A 21,618-nucleotide genomic window follows, 5' to 3' on the forward strand; every position below is an offset into this window, starting at 1 on the left:
CAGCCCCGCCGGCCCCGGGCCCCCCGCTTCTGCCTGCGCTGTGACCCCCCCAGCCGCCGGCACGGCCCCGCCCCCGCTGCCCCGGTGGTGGCCCACGGCCCCCCGGCTGCCCGTGGTCAAACTGGAGTCACTGAAGCGCTGGAACGAAGAGCGAGGCCTCTGGTGCGAGAAAGGGGTGCAGGTGCTGCTGACGACGGTGGGCGCCTTCGCCGCCTTCGGCCTCATGACCATCGCCATCAGCACCGACTACTGGCTCTACACGCGCGCCCTCATCTGCAACACCACCAACCTCACGGCCGGCGACGACGGGACCCCCCACCGCGGGGGCGGCGGCGCCTCGGAGAAGAAGGACCCCGGCGGCCTCACGCACTCGGGCCTCTGGAGGATCTGCTGCCTGGAAGGTAGGGTGCGGGCGGCCCTCCCTGCAGCCCCCGCCGCTCCCCTCCGAGAGACCCTGAGCCTCCTGGGGTTGCCTCTCCCTGATCCTGGGGCCCCCATGGGCACCCCTCCTCCTCTGCCAGAGGGGCTTCTGCGGCTTCCCACTCGCGCCCCTGACCTCCTCTCCCTTCCTTCCCACTCCTCCCTGCGTCCTGGCACCCTGCGGAATTCCTCTGCCTGGTCCCTCTGCAGCCCCTCTGCCTTTACACTGAACCCGCTTATCCTATCTTCCCCTCGTCCGTGTCTCCTGCCCTGCCCCATCACACCCCTCCCTCTTCCCTCTCTCAAGCACTTGGGCTTCTCCTGTTTCATTTCTTCCACACTCTGCCCTGTGCCTTTTTTCTCTTTTTTTTTTTTTTTTTTTTTTGACAAGGTCTCACTCTGTCGCCCAGGCTGGAGTACAGTGTACAATCACAGCTCACTGCAGCCTCGACTCCCTGGGCTCAAGCCATCCTCCCACCTCTGCCTCCTGAGTAGCTGGTACCACAGGCATGAGCCACTGTGCCCAGCTAATTTTTTTTATTATTTGTAGAGATAAGGTCCCCCTTGTTGTTCAGGCTGGTCTCAAGCTCCTGAGCTCAAGAGATCCTCCTGCCTCAACCTCCAAAGTGCTGGGATGACAGGCGTGAGCCTCTGCACCCAGCAGCCTCTTTCTCCCTCTTTCCCCTCAGTTCATCTTGACCCTGCTCCTCCTCTCCACCTGCCCCTTCATTTCCTCTCTCTCGTGCCCCGTGGCATCTTCTCTCTCCCGCCATTCCCCCCAGGTCATCTGCATTCCCCTGCCTCTCCCGCCCCCACTCATGGCCCAAGTTTCCGGTCTCCATCTCTTTCCCCTTCTCTTTGGCTGCTGCTCCCCTGAAACTTCTGCCTTAACTCGCCCTCACTCATGACCTTCTCTCTTTTCTGCCTTGTGCTTCTCCTCCTGTACATCTTTCCCCATCAGTGCCCCCTCCCACGTCTCTCCCACCAGGATGCCCTCCAGCCTCCCATCCTGGTCCTTTCCTCCTTTTTCCTTTAGTGGGCTCCACTTCCTCTTCCTCCACTCATGCCTTCTTTGACGTCTTCCTGACTCGACGCCTCATGCCTTCACGTTAAGATTGCTCGCTCCTGCCCCTGCTACCTCCTCAGATCTTTGTCTTGGTTCTTTTCCTCTGTCCTGTTCTCCCTCTCACAGCTTCTCTCCTAGCTCGACTCCCTGGCTCTCAACTCCCCCTACTTCTCCAAGACTCCTGACCTCTGCTGCGCCAACCCCTTCTCTCTCCCACTTTTAGCATCAGTATGTCTTTCCTGAGTATCACGGAGCTGTGGGACTGGGAAGCAGGAGTCCTGGGTGCCAGTCCTGCTGCGTATCTGCCCCGCTGTGTGACCACTGTCTTCCCCCCTGCACCCCAGCCTCACAGCCCTTGTCTGCAATGTGAAGGAGTGGAACCAGCCATTCTGATGCCCCCTTCCGCCAAAAGATTGAAATCTCTTGCTTCTCTTTTTCATCCTCCTCTATTTCTTCTGCCCCTTCTTCCTCTGTTTTGCTGAGTGCTCACGACAAGCCAGGAACGTTATCTTGTTTAATCCTATGAGGTACGACCACCTCCCTGTTGGGGATGGGTAAACTGAGGCTCAGAGAGGTGAAGTCACTTGCCCAAGGTCACCCAGCTGAGAAAGGGGCAGAGCCAAGCGCAGAACTCGAATCCCTTGGATAGGATGCGCAGATGCGCTCTGTCTAGTGTACAAAGTGTTTAAAACTGAAAGCAAAATCTGAATCCATTGCCAACAGTTAAAAATAGGGAGGCTTCCCATTGTAGTTCTGATTTCCGGCTTCTTCTGAGCTAGCGGAAGATCTAACACAAGCCTGTGTTCTACCCTGACCATGATGGGCCGGATCTGAGCAGCAGCTGGGGGGGGTCTCCATTTCCCCACAGTCACCTCCATCCGCCCCATATCACCTCCCATTCCTCCCACGGTTCTCGTGATGTTCTCTTCCTCTCTTGTATAAGTTTGAGTTCATGTCCATTCACCGGTCTGACCAAGTACCAGGCTCGTAGAGCCAAGTGTGAGGGCTCACATCATGAAACCCCTAGGACAGCACGTGGCATCTAGTAAGGATGCCATTCATTCAACGTCCCATTTTTATTGAGTTTATGTTATGCGCCAGGCATTGTTCTGGATTCTGAGGCTGCAGCAGTGGAAAACAGACAAAACCTCCTCTCATTGTATATCTCATATTCTAAGGTAGAGACAGATAATGATGGAGGTAAATAAAGTCAACATTTAGGGTGTTAGACAGAACTGAGTGCTAAGGAGGACAAGGAGTTGGGGGCGGGGGATAGGAGGTGTCAGGGATCCCTGTGGGAAGTAGATAAGGAATCTAGGAAAAGCTTCCCCCAGCAGGTGACATTTGAGTGCAGGTCTGAAGGAAGTAAGAGATGGAGGAGAGTACTTCAGACTGTAGGAACAGCAGGCACAGAGGCCCTGAGGTGGGAGCGTGGCTGTGTGTTGATCAAGCCAGTAAGAGGTCAGCGTGGCCGGGGCAGAGTGAGTGGTGGGGAACAGGGCAGAGTGAGTGGCGGGGAATGTAGTAGAAGGAGGTGCAGTCGTAGGGTTCCCACAGGTTCTGGTTTTTTTAAAAAAATTGTTATTTTATTTATTTACTTTATTTTTTATTTTTTTGAGATGGAGTCTCCCTCTGTCAGCCAGGCTGGAGTGCAGTGGCACAATCTCACTGCAAGCTCCGCCTGCCGGTTTCATGCCATTCTCCTGCCTCAGCCTCCGGAGTAGCTGGGACTACAGGTGCCCACCACCATACCCAGCTAATTTTTTTGTATTTTTTAGTAGATACAGGGGGTTTCACCATGTTAGCCAAGATGGTCTCGATCTCCTGACCTGATTCGCCCACTTCGGCCTCCCAAAGTGCTGGGATTACAGGCGTGAGCCACCACACCCGGCCTTATTTATTTATTTATTGAAACACAGTCTTGCTTTGTCACCCAAGCTGTAGTGCAGTGGTGTGATCTCGGCTTACTGCAACTTTGGCCTCCTGGGTTGAAGCGATTCTCATACCTCAGACTCCCGAGCAGATGGAATCACAGGTGCGCGCCACCACGCCTGGCTAATTTTTGTATTTTTAGTAGAGATGGGGTTTCACTATGTTGGCCAGGCTGATCTCAAACTTCTGACCTCAAGTGATTGGTCTGCCTAGGCCTCCCAAAGTGCTGGGATTAGAGATGTGAGCCACCATGTCTATGTCTGGCCAGGTTCTGTTTTTTTTTTTTTTTTTTTAGCAGGGTTTTGCTCTGTCACCCAGGCTGGCATGCAGTGGTAAGACCATAGCTCACTGAAACCTTGAACTCCTGAACCCAAGCCATCGTCCTCTTGCCTCAGCCTCCCAAATAGCTAGAACTCAGGCACATGCCACCATTTTTTGTAGACACAGGGTCTCACTATATTGCCAAGGCTGGTCTCAAACTCCTGAGCTCAAGCAGTCCTCCTGCCTCAGCTTCCTGATGTGTTGGGATTACAGGTGTGAGCCACTGCACCCAGCCTCACAGCTTCTTATACATCCCAGAAAGCACTTTGCTTTAGATTCGGAGACGGGAGCCGTTGAAGGTTCTTGAGCAGAGGAGTCACGTGAGCTGACTGACATTTCTGCAGTATGGCTCTTGCTGCTGTGTTGACAAATGACCAAAGGGAAGGCGAATGAGACAACAAGAGGCTCATCTAGGGTGAGGGCCGTAGCATTTGGGAAGTTGTTTGAATTCTTAGTATATTCTGGAGCTACCGTGGGCAGGAATTGCTGATGGAGCAGTTGTAGGATATGAGAGAAGAGCCAGGGGCGCCTCCAAAGCAGGGTTTTTCCACCGCAGCACGGTTGATATTTTGGGGTGGATAATTCAGTGTGGAGGGGGCCGTCCTGTACGTTGTAGGATGCTGAGCAACAGCCTTGATCTCTCCCACTAGATGCCAGCAGCACCCTTCCCAGTCGTGACAACCAAAATTGTAAATTGTGTCTAAACATTGTCGACTGTCTCCTGGGGGATAAAAATCGCCCTGAGTTGAGAATCACCACTCTAAGGCTTTGGCCTGAGCTCCTGAGAATGGGGAGCCATTCCTAAGATGAAACAGCAGCTGTTTTATTTATTTTCTCTTATCGAATGTATTATGAAGGAGAGGGATAAGGGGCTCAGTTCTGGGCATGTTAAATTTACGATGCCCATTCACAGATAACGTCTGGACAGAGGCCAGCACAGTAAAGGTCCTATAAAGTGCCACACAGGAAAGATTTCAGGCTTTGTGGAACAGTCTCTATCACAACTACTTGTGAAAACGACCGAGACAGTCTATAAGTGAGTGTGGCTGTGTTCCAATGAGACTTCTTTTATGGACACTAAAATTTGAATTTCGCTGGGGGCAGTGGCTCATGCCTGTAATCCCAGCACTTTGGGAGGCCGAGGCGGGTGGATCACCTGAGGTCGGGAGTTCGAAACCAGCCTGGCCAACATGGTGTAAACCTGTCTCTACTAAAAATACAAAAATTAGCCAGGCGTGGTGGCATGTGCCTGTAGTCCCAGCTACTTGGTAGGCCGAGGCAGGAGAATCGCTTGAACCTGGGAGGCAGAGGTTACAGTGAGCCGAGATCACGTCACCATACTCCAGCCTGGGCAACAGAGATTCTGAGAAAAAAAAAATTTTTTTTTTTGGAATTCCATGTCATTTTCACATGCCACAAAATCATCTTCTTCTTTGATATTTTCTCAATCATTAAAAACACATAAAACCCGTTCTTAGCTGGATTTGGCCTGTGAGCCGTAGTTTGCTGACCACTGATTTAAGTTGTTAAAGATACAGTGTATGAGGCCAGAGACTGGGCTGGAGATATCAGTTTGAGGGGCATCATCATATAGATGAATTAGATGGATGGAGTCACTTAGAGAAGAGACAGCTGGGTGCAGTGGCTCACACCTATAATCCCAGCACTTTGGGAGGCCAAGGCAGGAAGATCACTTGAGCCCAGGAGTTCGAGACCAGCCTGGGGAAAATAGCGAGACCTCGTCTCTACAAACAATTTAAAAATTAGCTGAAAGTGCTGGTGTGTGCCTGTGGTCCCAGCTACTTAGGAGACTTAAGTGGGAGGATTGCTTACGCCCAGGAAGTCGAGGCTAAAGTGAGCCGTGATTGTACCACTGCATTCCAGTCTGGGCGACAGGGCAAGACCTCATCTCAAAAAAAAAAAAAAAAAAAAAAGAGAAGAGATCAGAACAAATTATAAAATTCCATTAAAGGCTTAAGCCTTCAGCCAGTCCACTATTAAAATGTGAGGGAGATGGTCGGGCATGGTGGCTTACGCCTGTAATCCCAGCACTTTGGGAGGCTGAGACAGGCGGATCACAAGGTCAGGAGTTCAAGACCAGCCTGACCAACATGGGGAAACCCTGTCTCTACTAAAAATACAAAAATTAGCTGGGCTTGGTGGTGTGTACCTGTAATCCCAGCTACTCAGGAGGCTGAGGCAGGAGAAGCCCTTGAACCCCAGTGGCGGAAGTTGCAGTGAGCTGAGATCATGCCACTGCACTCCGGCTTGGGCAACAGAGTGAGACTCTGTCTCAAAAAAAAAAAAAAAAAAAAGGGACGGAGAAAAAAAAAAAAAAAAAAGGGACGGAGATGAGAAGTCAATCAAAGGAGTGGAGAAAGGAGTGGCTACAGGTTTGGGGAAAAACAGGTCCTTGGATGTCCTGGAAGCCAAAGGAAGTTAGTGTTTCAAGGAGAGGAGGAATGAAGGCTGACTCCGTTGTTTTTGTAATTGTCATTCATTTGTCACTGGATGCACACAATAACCCTGCTAAGTAGGTACTTTATTTATTTATTTTTATTAATTTTTTTTTGAGACAGATTCTTACTCTGTTGCCCAGGCTAGAGTGCAAAGGCACAATCTCAACCCACTGCAGCCTCCACCTCCCGGGTTCAAGCAATTCTCCCGCCTCAGTCTCCTGAGTAGCTGGGATTACAGGTGCCCATCATCACACCCAGCTAATTTTTGTACTTTTAGTAGAGACGGGGTTTCACCATGTTGACCAGGCTGATCTCGAACTCCGGCCTCAGGTGATCTGCCCGCCTTGGTCTCCCAAAGTGCTGGGATTACAGGTGTGAGCCACTGCACCCGGCTGGTACTTTTATTACTCCCATTCTGAAAGAAGAAGTGAAGGCTCAGAGAGGTGAAGTGAGTTGCCCAAGGTCACACAGTTAATATGCAGTAGGGTCTGGATTTGTTTTTGTTTCTGATTTGTTTGCTTGTTTTATTTTTAAAGATGGGGTCTCACCACATTGCCCAGCCTGGTCTAGAACTCCTGGGCTCAAGCAATCCTCTCACCCCCGGCCTCTCAAAGTATTGGGATTACAGGCGTGAGCCACCATGCCTGGCCTAGCATCTGGATTTGAATCCAGGTGTGTCTGGTTTTGTAGGAGAACAAAGCAACAAATCCACTTGCTTTCAGCCCACCAAGGCTGTAGAAACTGGGTCCCCCTTGAGTCACTGCCTCCTGCAGTCCCTGTGCCCTGGGAACTCTTGGGCTCAATCCCCATCTCCCTTTGGAGTATGTCTGAGAGATGCAGTAGAATGTAATGATTAAAACAAGCTCAGAGGCTGCTCTGCTCTCTTTATTCCTTTACTGTCTTTAATAAACTTGATTTCAGCTGGGTGTGGTGGCTCAAGCCTGTAATCCCAGCACTTTGTGAAGCCCAGGCAGGTGGACCACCTAAGGCCAGGAGTTCAAGACCAGCCTGGCCAACATGGTGAACCCCCCCCCCCCCCCCCTNAATTCCTTCCATTCATTTTTCTATTCCATTTGAGGGATAATTGTACTAATCTGACTATACATACCACCTACTTTTTTACTGTGGTATCATGCTAGCTATTCTTGCCCCTGAGTTTTTTTTTGCTTCAATCAAGATATACGGTAGATGGCTGGGTGCAGTGGCTCACATCTAAATCCCAGCACTTTGGGAGGCCAAGCGGGTTGGATCACTTGAGGTCAGGAGTTCGAGACTAGCCTGGCCAACATGGTGAAACTCCATCTCTACTAAAAATAAAAAAATTGTCTGGCGTGGGGGCGCCTGCCTGTTATCTCAGCTACTTGGGAGGCTGAGGCAGGAGAATTGCATGAACCTGGGAGGCGGAGATTGCAGTGAGCCGAGATCATGACACTGTACTCTAGCCTGGGCAACAGAGCAAGACTCCATCTCAATTGAAAAAACAAACAAACAAAAAAGTTTGCTTTCACTTTCTCTCTCTCTCTTTTTTTTTTTTTTTTTTTTTTTTTGAGATGGAGTCTCTCTCTTTCGCCCAACCTGGAGTGCAATGGCATGATCTTGGCTGACTGCAGCCTCCGCCTCCCAAGTTCAAGCGATTCTCCTGCCTCAGCCTCCCGAGTAGCTGGGGTTACAGGTGCCCACAATCATGCCTGGCTAATTTGTGTGTTTTTGGCAGAGACAGGGTTTCACCAGGTTGGCCAGGCTGGTCTCAAACTCCTGACCTCGAATGATCTGCCTGCCTTGGCCCACTTTACTCTTTTTTTTTTTTTAATTTCTTTTTGAGACGAAGTCTTGTTCTGTTGCCCAGGCTGGAGTGCAGTGGCACGATCTCAGCTTACTGAAACCTCCGCCTCCCAGGTTCAAGCAATTCTCATGCCTCAGCCTCCTGAGCAGCTGGTACTACAGGCATGTGCCACCACACCCAGTTAATATTTTGTATTTTTAGTAGAGACGGGGTTTCGCCATGTTGGCCAGGCTGGTCTTGAACTCCTGACCTCAAATGATCTGCCCGCTTCAGCCTCCTAAAGTGCTGGGATGACAGGCATAAGCCACCATGCCCGGCCCCACTTTACTCTTAAAGAAAAAGAACAAGAAACAAACTCTGAGAAATCAGACGGATTGGCTTTATCTCCTGTCTGCCACGTCCAGCCTCGTGACCTTGGCTGTATATTTAACCTTGCTGTGCCTCCATTCCATCATCGGGGAAATGAGAATCCTAATAGTCCCTAACTCACAGGGCCAAGGAGGGATTCAATGAGCTAATATAAGAAAAGCATTTCAAAGACTAGCAGGCACAGAGGAAGAACTAGATTATAGCGTTGCATTTTGTTGTTGTTGCCTGGTTGTTCTTCTCGCTATTATTAGGAATTCTAATGTGACCAAGCCCTGATCCCCTCCACCCTGATAACCCAGGAATTCTAGCACTTTCCAATAGGAAGCACCTCCCAATAGACCAGTGGCTCATGCCTTGTAATCCCAGTACTTTGGGAGGCCGAGGTGGACAGATCACTTGAGGTCAGGCGTTCGAGTCCAGCCTGGCCTATATGGTGAAACCCTGTCTCTACTAAAACTACAAAAATTAGTCAGGCGTAGTAGTGGGTGCCTGTAGTCCCAGTTACTTGGGAGGCTGAGGCAGGAGAATCACTTGAACCCAGGAGGCGGAGGTTGCAGTGAGCCGAGATGGCGCCATTGCACTACAGCCTGGGCAACAGAGTGAGACTCCATCTCAAATAAATAAATTAATTAATTAAAAAAAAAGAAAGGAAAAAGAAATATAACAAAAGAATGGGCCAGTGGCTCACGCCTGTAATCCCAGCATTTTGGGAGGCCAAGGTGAGAGGATCGCTTGAGTCCAGGAGTTCAAGACCAGCCTGGGTAATATAGGGAGACCCCCCCACCTCCGTAAAAAATTAAAAATTAGTTGGGCATGGTGGTACATGCCTCTAGTCCTCACTACTAGGGAGGCTGAGGTAGAAGGATTGCTTGAGTCCAGGAGGTCGAGGCTGCAGTGAGCTGTGATTGTGCCACTGGACTCCAACCTGGGTGATAGAGCAAGACTCTATTAAAAAAAAAAAAAAAGCAAGCAAGAAAGAAATATAACACGGGTGACCATATATAGTTAAAATTTTTAGGCTGGGCACGGTGGCTCACGCCTGTAATCCCAGCACTTTGGGAGGCCAAGGCCGGTGGATCACCTGAGGTCGGGAGTTGGAGACCAGCCTGGCCAACATGGCGAAACCCCATCTCTACTGAAAAAACAAAATTTAGCCAGGTGTGGTGGTGGGCAACCATAATTCTAGCTACTCGGGAGGCTGAGTCAGGAGAACTGCTTGAACTCGGGAGGTAGACGTTGCAGTAAGCCGAGATTATGCCACTGCACTCCAGTCTAAGCAACAGAGCGAAGCCCTGTCAAAAAAAAAAAAAGAAAATTAAAATAGCTACATTAAAATAAATAAAAAGGAACAGGTACCCAGCATAGCCAAGATATTATCACTCGAATATGTAATCAACATAAAAATTATTAATGAAATATTATGTATTCTCTCTCTCTCTCTCTTTTTTCCCCACGCTGAGTCTGAAACCCAGTACATATTTGACCCTCACAGAACCTCTCCATTGCCACATTTCAAGTGTTGGGAGCTGGAGGAGTCTGCATGGGACAGCCCAGATTGTGCCCCCTCCTCAGGGATTTCAGTCACACCCCCAAGTCTTCTCTCAGGACTCAAGAGTCTGGGCCCACAGCCCTATTTATTAGTGCTGACCACACAAAGGCCCTGTGCTAAAACTTTGCCTGGCTTATTATCTTATTGAGCTCTCGCCATTTTGCCAGGGGAATGTGTTATTAGTAGGAATCTGATGGCCAGAAAGGGGAAGTGACTCAGCCTGGACCACCCACTATGAGGGGCAGAGCAGGTTGGATCCCAGTTCTCCACGTGTCCGCACTGCAAGAAAGCTGCCTCTTAACCCTCACATGCCCCTGGGAGGAGACTCAGGGCCACAACATCACAACATCATGATCCATGCACAAGAAAAACTCCTAGCTTGATCGGTGGCATTAGGCGTAACTACTGTGTATTCTGTGCCTAGCTTTCTTTTTTTTCAGACGGAGTCTTGCTCTATCCCCCAGGCTGGAGTGACCCGGCGTGATCTCCGTTCACTGCAAACTCCACTGCCTGGGTTCAAGCAATTCTCCTGCCTCAGCCTCCTGAGTAGCTGGGATTACAGGCGCCCATCACCACGCTGGGCTACTTTTTGTATTTTTTAGTAGAGACAGGGTTTCACCATGTTGGCCAGGGTGGTCTTCAACTCCTGACCTCAGGTGATCCACCCACCTCAGCCTGGCAAAGTGCTAGGATTACAGCTGTGAGCCACTGCACCTGGTCTTCTGTGCCTGTCTGTCTTTCTTCTTTCCTTCCCTCCTTCCCTCTCTCCCTCCTTCCCTCTCTCCCTCCCTCCCTCCTTCCTTCCTTCCTTCCTTCCTTCCTTCCTTCCTTCTTTCCTTCCTTCCTTCCTTCCTTCTTTCCTTCCTTTCTCCTTTCCTTTCCTTTTCTTTTTCTGTCTTTCTTCTTTTTTTTTTTGAGACAGAGTTTTGCTCTTGTACAGGCTGGAGTGCAGTGGTGTGATCTCTGCTCATTGCAACCTCCGCCACCTGTGTTCAAGCGATTATCCTGCCTCAGCCTCCCAAGTAGTTGGGATTATAGGCGCCTGCCACCATGCCTGGCTAATTTTTGTATTTTTAGTAGAGACGGGGTTTCACCACGTTGGCCACGCTGGTCTCGAACTCCTGACCTCGTGATCCACCCGCTTTGGCCTCTCAACGTGCTGGGATTACAGGCGTGAGCCACCGCGCCCGGCCTTCTGTGTCTAACTTTCATTGAAATCTCACTGAAGCCCTCTAAAGTCACACTACCGTCCTCAATTTCCCTGTGAGAGAGCAGAGGCCCAGGGATGATCAGGTTGCAAAACCACGCAGCTGGGAAGTGGTGCGTTGGGATGTGTGTCCGGAGAGTTGGATTCTAGAGCCCACGATCAATAACCCCTGTAGCCACCAGACTCTACTGTCTTAAATATGCCCACCTCCCAAACTGAGCTGTGCTGGAAGGAAACTCCTCCCCATCACTCACCCGCAACGGGACTTTGGGGAACTTCTTCAACTCCCTATGCCTCCGTTTCCTCATTTGTAAAGCAAGGATGCTGTTGCCGCCTACCTCCGAGGGTTTGTCTGAGGGACTGAGCGAGTTATTAACCACCTGTCAAACACTTGGAGCAGTACCTGGTGCATGGTTAGTGCTCAGTCAGAGCTAGTTATTATTACTGTCACCACTAACCTGTTCAGCGATTCGGTGTGCCCTGTGGTTTACATGCTCAGTCTCATTTAATCGTCACGAATGTTTTGAGAGAATTACTATGATCCCATGCAAGAAAGGAGGAACCAGGCCGGGCGCGGTGGCTCACACCTGTAATCCCAGCACTTTGGGAAGCTGAAGTGGGTGGATCACCTGAGGCCAGGAGTTCGAGACCAGACTGGCCAATATGGTGAAACCCCATCTCTGCTAAACATACGAAAATTAGCCAGGTGTGGTGGCAGGTGCCCGTAATCCCAGGTACTTGGGAGGCTGAGGCAGGAGAATCATTTGAACCTGGGAGGGGGAGGTTGCAGTGAGCCGAGATGGTGCCACTGCACTCCAGCCTGAGCAGCAGAGCAAGACTCCATCTCTAAAAAACAAAAAAGGAAAAGTGGGCTGGGCGCGGTGGCTCAAGCCTGTAATCCCAGCACTTTGGGAGGCCGAGACGGGCAGATCACGAGGTCAGGAGATCGAGACCATCCTGGCTAACCTGGTGAAACCCCATCTCTACTAAAAAAATACAAAAAACTAGCCGGGCGAGGTGGCGGGCCCCTGTGGTCCCAGCTGCTTGGGAGGCTGAGGCAGGAGAATGGCGTGTACCCGGCAGGCGGAGCTTGCAGTGAGCTGAGATCCGGCCACTGCACTCCATCCAGCCTGGGCGACAGAGCAAGATTCTGTCTCAAAAAAAAAAAAAAAAAAGAAAAGAAAAGAAAAAGAAAGAAAGAAAAAAGAAAAAGAAAAAAAGAAAAAAAAAGCTGGACAAGGTGGCTGACCCCTGTACTTCTAGCACTTTGGTAGTCCAAGGCAGGAGGATCAGCTGAGGTCGGGAGATCGAGACCATCCTGGCTAACACAGTGAAACCCCGTCTCTACCAAAAAATACCAAAATTAGCTGGGCGTGGTGGCACACTCCTGTAATCCCAGCTACTCAGGAGGCTGAGGCAAGAGAATGGCTTGAAACCAGGAGGTGGAAGTTGCAGTGAGCCGAGATCAAGCCATTGCACTCCAACCTGGGCGACAGAATGAGACTCTGTCTCAAAAAAAATAAAAGAAAGAAAGAGAGAGAGAGAGAGAGAGAGAAGAGAGAGAAAGGGAGGGAGGGAGGAAGGAAGGAACATTGAGCTTGTCATCTTACCTACCACACCATGGTGGAGGTGCTGGTGGGTAAGAGTTCGTACGTGGGAGTTGTATATTCATTCACTCACTCACTCATTCATTCATTCATTCATTTTGAAAATTGTAGTAAATTATATATAACATAAATTTACCATTTTCATCATTTGTAAGTATGCATTTCAGTAGTGGTAAGTGCACCCACATTGTTGTGCAACCAATCTCTGGAACTCTTTTCATCTTGCAAAATGGAAATTCAGTACCTGTTAAATAACTCCACATCCTCCCACCCTCCAGCCCTGGCAACTACCATGATACTTTGTCTCTATGAATTTGATTATTCCAGGTATTTCATATAAGTGGAATAGCACAGTATTTGTCTTTTTGTTACTGGCTTATTTCACTGAGTATAATGTCTTCACGGTTTATCTATGTTTATAGCATGTATCATAATTGGCTTCCTTTTAAAGGCTGAATAATATTCCATTGTATGTATAGAGCACATGTTTCTCCATTCATCTGTCAACGGGCACTGGGGTGTTTCCACTTTTTGGCTATTGTGAACAATGCTACTATGAACGCGAGTGTATGAATATCTATTTGAGTCCCTGCTTTTAATTCTTTTGGGTCTATCTCCAGTACTGGCATTGCTGGATCATATGATGATTCTATTTTTAGTTTTTGAGGAACCTTGATAGTGTTTTCCATAGCCACTGCACCATTTTACATTTCCACCAGCAGTGCACAAGGGTTCCAATTTCTCCACATCCTTCACAACAGGTGTTATTTATTTATTCAATTAATTAATGTATTTTTGAGACAGAGTCTCGCTCTGTCACCCAGACTGAAGTGCAGTGGCACGATCTCGGCTCACTGCAACCTCCACCTCCTGGGTTCAAGCGATTCTCCTGCCTCAGCCTCCCAAGTAGCTGAGACTACAGGCATACACCATCATGCCCAGCTAATTTTTGTATTTTTAGTAGAGACAGGGTTTCAACATGTTGACCACGATGGTCTCAATCTCTTGACCTCGTGATCCACCCGCCTTGGTCTCCAAAAGTGCTGGGATTACAGACGTGAGTTACCGTGCCCAGCCCTTTATTTATTTATTTATTTATTTATTTATTTATTTTTTATTTTTTTGAGACGGAGTCTCGCTCTGTTGCCCAAGCTGGAGTACAGTGGCCGGATCTCAGCTCACTGCAAGCTCCGCCTTTCGGGTTCATGCCATTCTCCTGCCTCAGCCTCCCGAGTAGCTGGGACTATAGGCGCACACCACCATGCCCAGCTAATTTTTGTGTTTTTAGTAGGGACGGGGTTTCACCATGTTGGCCAGGATGGTCTCGATCTTTTGACCTTGTGATCCACCCACCTTGGCCTCCCAAAGTGCTGGGATTACAGGTGTGAGCTACTGCACCCAGCCTATTTTACTTATTTTTAATAGTAGCCATACTAAAGGATATGAGATGGTCTCTCATTGTGGTTTTGATTGCATTTCCCCAATGATTAGTGAAATTGAGCGTCTTTTTATGCGCTTGTGGACCCATTCAATCATTCTTTTCTTTTTCTTTTTCGAGACTGAGTCTTGCTCTCACCCAGGCTGGAGCGCAATGGCACAATCTCAGCTCGCTGCGACCTCTGCTTCCCAGATTCAAGCAATTCACCTGCCTCAGCCTCCCAAGTAGCTGGGACTACAAGCGTATGCCACCACACCTGGCTAACTTTTGTATTTTCAGTAGTGATGGAGTTTTACCATGCTGGCCAGGCTGGTCTCAAATTCCTGACCTCAGATGATCCACCCACCTTGGTCTCCCAAATTGCTAGGATTATAGACGTGAGCCACCACACTTGGCCCATTCAATCATTCTTCCATTAAAAATACTTATTAAGCACTCAGTATGCACTAGGCACTGTTCTAGATGCTGGTAATACAGTGTTGAACAGCCCAGATGCTCACATACATCATGTGTGTTTGACTTTTGTTGCCACCATCAGCTGTGAAATGATGACCCCTTTCTGTGCCTCAGTTTCCACGTTTGGGTAATGGGTGCCATATATCAGCTGCTATCAACTGAGCACTTAATTGTGTTCAAGGCAAAGTGCTAAATCTCCACCTAGACCCAATCCCTCATATCAGTCCCATGAGGTAGTAGGTCCTGTTCTCTTCATTTTATAGCTGGGGAAACTGAAGCAAGCTGGCCTATGTTAACACCAGCAAGGACACAGAATAAGGAAGTGGTGGAGGCCAGCGCAGTGGCTCACACCTGTAGTCCCAGCACTTTTGGAGGCTGAGGCAGGTAGATCACTTGAAATCAGGAGTTCAAGACCAGCCTGGGCAAAATGGGCAACATGGAGAAACTCCGTCTCTACAAAAAATGCAAGAATTACCTGGGCATGGTGGCGCAAGCCTGTAGTCCCAGCTACTCAGGAGGCTGAGGCAGGAGGATCACTTGAGTCCAGGAGGCAGAGGTTGCAGTGAGCTGAGATTGTGCCACTGCACTCCAAACTTGGGCAAGAGAGGGAGACCCTGTCTCAAAAAATAAAAAATAAAAAATGAAAAAAATGGAGACACTCCAATACCTAACATTTGGCCACTGCAGGACACAAACCACATGATCTATTTCACAGTACTCTTAGGACCATCAAATGAGTTGGTCCACCTAGGAAGCACCCAACGCACATTAGCTCTTGGCAATATTACTCACTCCCTTATATTAATTCTTTCCAGTTCCTCCTTTGTGCCTATTCTTTCCCCTACTTTCCTTTGCTGGTCATGGTCTGCCTCTGATCTCACCTTCTGCTATGCTTATATTCATTCATCCATTCATTCATTCATTCTTCATTCAACCCTCAATTCTTTCACTTTTTTTTTTTTCTTTTGAGACAGAGTCTTACTCTGTCACCCAGGCGGGAGTGTAATGGCACGGCCTTGGCTCACTGCAACCTCCACCTCCTGAGTTCAAGCGATTCTCCTGCCTCAGCCTCCCGAGTAGCTGCGATTACAGGCACCCGCCAACAAGCCCAGCTAATTTTTGTATTTTTAGTAGAGACAGGTTTTCACCATGTTGGCCAGGCTGGTCTTGAACTCCCAATCTCAAGTGATCCACCCCCCTTGGCCTCCCAAAATGCAGGGATTACAGGTGTGAGTCACCGTGCCTGGCCTCAACCCTCATTTCTTGAGGTCTCCCGTGTTCCAGGCCTAGTGCCAAGAAATGCTGGGACACACAGAGGAATCCGACTCCCATGCCCTATCCCCTCCAGGAACTCCCAGCTTGCCAAGGACGAAGAAGATCATCTATCAACTAATGCATGTCCTGCGGGGCACCTCAGAGCAGGAAACTGACACAAGTTTGGTGGGAGGAATGAGTGTGCATATGTGTCTGTGTCTAGGGAAAGCTTCCTCAAGAAGGTGCCTCCTGAGCTGCCCGCTGCAGGTAAAGTACTACATCAGCAAAGAATGTGAGCAGAATGTTCCACAGCATGGGCACAGGCCTGCAGAACTGGACAGAACTGCGCAGTTGAGGAAACTACATTATTTATATTTATATTTTTAGTTTTTTCTCCAGCTATGTGCTAGAGGTAGTAAAACATTAGTTGTTCCCAAGGATGAGAAAATAGCTGAGGATGGGCATCTTAGGAGGGGAAGGAGATGAGGATGCATGACGCCTAGAGGCATACTCCACCCCTCACACACCTCTGCTTGCTTCAACCACTCCATCTCTCTCCAGAAGGTTCCACGTTCCCTGCAGAAAGAGACTGGAAGCTCTCTCCCTCTCTCTCCCCTCCACCCCTACAGGACTGGAGACTACAACTCCCATGATCCACTGCGACTGCTCTTCTCACAACTGGACTCCAGACTTCACGGGGTCTCATGGGAAATGTAGTCCTCACCCGCTTCCGCATCCCTTTGCTTGTTTTTTTTTTTTTTTCCCCCACGCATTTCCAGACTTTTCAACCAATTGAGAGGTGGGAAGCGCCCTGCTATTATTGAAGCCAACAACACCCTCTTTCTTATAGACGTGGGAGCAGGAAATCCAGAGTGCTGGAGCAACTTAGCCCAGCTTACAGGGCCAAGGTCCTGTGGCCTTCCAGTGAGTGCTGGACGTTAGACTTTGGGTTTTTTTCTTGCTTTTCTTCTTTTCTTTAACAGGCGGGGAAACGGAGACCACAGAAGTTCAAAGTTTGTCCCATATCACGAGTCGGGCTCAGGAGCCGGTACTTGCTGTCTCCCAAGCTGCCCAGAGAGAGAAGGGATTTGGGGAAGGGCAGGGTCGGTTGTGAGTGGGGTTGCCCCGCCCCCAACCCTGAAGTATCCACCCCCACCACTGCCCTCCCCGCTCCTCCAGGGTTGAAAAGAGGCGTCTGCGTGAAGATCAATCATTTCCCGGAGGACACGGACTACGACCACGACAGCGCGGAGTATCTACTCCGTACGTGGGGGTCCGGGATAGAAGTGGGGAGTGGGTCAAATCGGGGGGTCTGAGGGCGTCGGGGTGGGCGCCGGGAGAAGGCACTTGGATCGACACGCCGAGGTTAGCCTCCCAGCCAATCCGAGTCCAGATAGTGAGATCCTCTGGTCCCCGATTGGCTGAGTGACCTCGCTCCCGCCCCCTCCTCTCACCTTGGGGCGGGCAGAGGGAGGATCCTGAGCGCTCATTGGCCGCCTTGCTCTCTCTGGCCCTCGCGGCGACTCTGCGCCGTGACTGGTTGTGGAATCCTGGGCTGGCATTGGCCACAGCGCAGGAGGGCTATGGGGCAATCTCCGGTGGGGACGGGCCACTCCCTGGAGCCGGTTGGGAAAGCCTGTGTTTCCATTGGTAGCTACCCCGAGAACGCGGCAAATCCTAAATGATGATTGGCTGCGGCCTCAGCCAGGCTCCGAAATCGCAAAATCTGGTTGCCTGGGGTTTTAGGAGTGGGTGGAAAGAAAGGACTGCAGGAAAGAGAGAAGGGGGGCTGAACGGGGCGGGGGGTTGGGGGGAAGAGAGATAAGGGGAAGAAGGGAGGGAGGAAAAGAGAAAGACTCAGATAGACGAAGTCAGGCCTAAAAGGGGGTGGGGAGGGAGGGGGGAGGAAGGGAGAGGAAGGGAGTGGAGAGAAAAAGAAATCTGGAAGATTGAGGAAGCCAGGCATTAAAGGAGGGGAGAGATCCAGGAAGATAGAGGAGGCCAGGCCAAAAAAGGGGCGGGGTGAAGTGGGGAGAGACCTAGGAAGACAGATGAGGTCAGGCAGAAAAAAAAGACGGAGGAGAGACCTAGGAAGATAGGCGAAGCCAGACAGAAAAAATTAGGGGCGGGGGGCTAGGAAGACAGATGAGGCCAGGAGAAAAAGTGGGGGAGAGACCTAGGAAGACAGATAAGGCCAGGCAGAAAAACTGGGGTGTTGGGGGGGGAACCTATGAAGACATATGAGGCCCAGGAGATAAGAGGAGAGAGGGGAGACAGACCCAGAAATATAGATGAAGCCAGGCAATAAAACAAGGGGGGTGGGGCGGGAGGAGAAGAAGGGAAGAGAAACTCAGAAGTAGATTCAGCCTGGCAGAAAAGGGAGGAGGAGGAGGGAGGAAGGAATGTAGAGAGAGAGAGAAACTCAGATAGATGAAGCGAGGCAGAAAATGGGAGGGGTGTGGAGAGAGGTAGTAAGTGATTTGCGGAATATGGAGAAAGAAATTCGCAAACGAGAGGAAGGGAGGGACGAGAAAGAGAGAAAGAGAGAGGATCCATTGAGAAGTTGGGAGAAAAACAGGGAGAGTGATTTCGATAAACAAAGAGGGGAAAGATATTCCAGGAGAGAGAAAATAGTCCGAGGAAGAAAGAAAAGACAAAGAAAAAGAGGGAGAGGGAATCAGACCGAGAAATAGAGAAATTTTAAAAACAGGAGAGAGAATGAGGCAACAGTAAAATAAACCAGAACACAGCCGGAGAGGAAGAATCACATAACTGGTGGGAGGTGCTGCGAGATGGGGGGCCGGGAAGGGGGCGCAGGGGGCCGCGTCTGATCCCCTCGCTCTCCCTCCTTTTCCTTTCCTTCCTCCCCCGCAGGAGTTGTCCGGGCCTCCAGCATCTTCCCCATCCTTAGCGCCATCCTGCTGCTGCTTGGGGGCGTGTGCGTGGCGGCCTCCCGGGTCTACAAGTCCAAGAGAAACATCATTCTGGGCGCAGGGATCCTGTTCGTGGCAGCAGGTGAGAGGCAGAGGGAGGGGGCGACCGGGGAGGCCCACCTGCGCGCGCACGTGTGTGTGTGCGCGCGCGCGAGTGCATGTGCGCGCGCGTGTGTGTGAGTGCACGTGGGCGTGTGTGTGTCTGCAAAGCCACCTTGCCCCGAGCACCCCCGGGGGTCCGGAGCCTTCCTAGGCGGTCCCCAAAGCTCCATCGCCACCCGCTGGGTAAGGTGGGTGTAGTCTGCGCGACGCCTTCGGAGGAGTGAAGCGACAGAGACAGGTGTCTAGCGCGTAAGACGCCAGGCGCTTAGGATCCTTAGCCCGCCGTCCTGGAGACGGAAGGGGAGGAGCTGGGGGAGGGGGTGGGATCTGAGACACAACTGGGCTCTTGAGGATAGAGAGGCGGGGCTGGGCCTTGGAGGGCGGGCCCAGGAGAGGTAGAAAGTGATCTGGGCGCGGATGAGGAGCCTGCTTTAAGGGGCTGGCCTTTGGAGACCTTGGTGGATCCAAGAGGGGGCTGGTCCTGGGAAACCGTCCAGGGCCGGGAAGTGGAAACTAAAGGGGCTGGACAAGGGAGACTGAATCGGCCCTTGCCCGTTACCATTTGGAGAAGGAGAGGCTAGAAAAGACAGGGTGATGCCTGGAAAAGCCAAAGGGGGAGGGGTTATGTCCTTAAGGACACAAAGAGTCAACCTGACTGATTGAAGCAAGAGGCCGATCAAAGCCAGTCAGTACCTGGGATTGGCCGTCTCAAGAGCTAGGGCCTAGAGGAGCAGAGAGCTAGGACAGGAACACTTAAGAGGCACGTAATTAAGGGGTAAGACCCCCTTTCTACCCCGTATGAGTAGCATTGGGAAATTCCAGGGGGCAGAGCTTTTTTGGAGGAGTAGAATACAGAGAAGAGGGAGGGCTTTGCATATTGGAAGAGCAGGGTGTGCTTTGGGGGTGGGTCTAGATCTGCAAAGGGTGGGGCTTGGAGGACCTGAAAATCCGGAGTAGCTGGACCTGGGACCCGGGAGGACCCTGGCCAAGATCCGCACGGGGCGGGGTTTGGTAAGCTGGAGGTGGGGCCTAGAGTAGAAGGCGGGGCCTGCTTTATTAAGGGCAAATTTTTGACCAGCAGGGGAGGGCCTAGAATGGAAACTCCGCCAGGAATTATTTGACGAAGAGAGGGTTTAGATAAGTGATAGGCAGGGCCTGGTCACAGCAGGATGACATCATTAACAGAGTTCAAAGGAGCAGAGGGACGGGGCTTGGGAAAAACCCAGGTTTATAACGTTAAGGGTGGAGTTAGGCTAACCAGGGCAGGGGCTGTAAACTCATCAAAGGTGGGTTTTAGACCAGTCAGGGCAGGGCCTGGACTAGCTAGGGGTGGGGCTTAGGCCACCTAGGGGTGGGGCCTGGAGCACTTGGGGTGGAGTTAACCACTAGAGAGGTTGGGGTTTAGACCAGCAGAGGTGGGACCTTAGCTAGAGGAGTGGGGTTTATGCCATGTGGGGGCAGCCCAGACCATCTGGGGGTGAGTCTTAGACCACGTAGGGCCGAGTTTAGACCAGCCAGGGCTGGATTAGACCAGCAGAGGTGGAGCTTGGGTTATCCTGGGGCAGAACCTGGACCATCCAGGGCCCTGTCTTGTACATTCAGGGCAGGGCCTGGACCACCTGGGGGTGGGGTTTAGACCATCTGAGATAGGACTTGAACCAGCCAGGGCCAGGACCATCTAGGGTGTTGCCTGGACCAGTTGGGGTCCTAGACCACCTGGGGGTGGAGTTTAGACTAGCCAGGGCTGGGTTAGACCAGCAGAGGTGGGCCCTGGGCTATCTGGGGGCAGGACCTGGACCATCCAGGGCCATGTCTGGACCATTCAGGGCAGGGCCTGGCCCACCTTGGGGTGGAGTTTAGACCGTCTGAGGGGGTACTTGAGCCTGCGGGGCCAGGACCACGCATGATGCAGTTGGACCACTGGCGGCCCTACACCACCGGGGGATGGAGTTTAGGTCAGCCGGGGCTGGGTTAGACCAGCAGAGACGAGGCCTGGGCTAGCTAGGAGTGGGCCTGAGCCCTTTGGGTTGGAGCTTAGACCAGCAGGGCAGCGCCTAGAGTATCCGGCGGGGAGTTGTGTTCACTTCCGGCAGGACTTGGGTCAGCCAGATCCAGGATGGGGGTCTAGCCCACTCGGGGGTCTAGCCTGGGGTGGCGCCTAGGCCCGCTGGCGCAGAGGGGCCGGGGCCGGGGACCGGGGAGGGGCCGGGGGTGGCCTCGAGGCTCCCGTCTGACCGTCCCCGCCCAGGCCTGAGCAACATCATCGGCGTGATCGTGTACATCTCGGCCAACGCGGGCGAGCCGGGCCCGAAGCGGGACGAGGAGAAGAAAAACCACTACTCGTACGGCTGGTCCTTCTACTTCGGCGGGCTGTCGTTCATCCTGGCCGAGGTGATCGGCGTGCTGGCCGTCAACATCTACATCGAGCGCAGCCGCGAGGCGCACTGCCAGTCTCGCTCGGACCTGCTCAAGGCCGGCGGGGGCGCGGGCGGCAGTGGCGGGAGCGGCCCCTCGGCCATCCTCCGTCTGCCCAGTTACCGCTTCCGCTACCGCCGCCGCTCCCGCTCTAGCTCCCGCTCCAGCGAGCCGTCGCCGTCGCGGGACGCGTCTCCCGGCGGCCCCGGGGGCCCGGGCTTCGCCTCCACGGACATCTCCATGTACACGCTCAGCCGCGACCCCTCCAAGGGCAGCGTGGCCGCGGGGCTGGCGGGGGCCGGCGGCG

At 51.6% G+C, this 21,618-nt stretch overlaps 1 protein-coding gene across 1 annotated transcript in view; it reads left to right on the forward strand.

The window, feature by feature from the left end:
* CACNG8 (calcium voltage-gated channel auxiliary subunit gamma 8) overlaps positions 1-21,618 on the forward strand; it is a 38,062-nt gene that overhangs the window by 9,769 nt on the left and 6,675 nt on the right. The window contains exons 2-5 of the mRNA XM_017871777.1: positions 4-401; positions 17,041-17,124; positions 18,736-18,876; positions 21,145-21,615. Of these exons, the coding sequence (XP_017727266.1) occupies positions 4-401; positions 17,041-17,124; positions 18,736-18,876; positions 21,145-21,615 (1,094 nt within the window). The remainder of the gene's footprint in view (positions 1-3; positions 402-17,040; positions 17,125-18,735; positions 18,877-21,144; positions 21,616-21,618) is intronic.

Source organism: Rhinopithecus bieti, unplaced genomic scaffold, assembly GCF_001698545.2.
Source record: "Rhinopithecus bieti isolate Rb0 unplaced genomic scaffold, ASM169854v2 scaffold_6949, whole genome shotgun sequence".
NCBI lineage: Eukaryota > Metazoa > Chordata > Mammalia > Primates > Cercopithecidae > Rhinopithecus > Rhinopithecus bieti.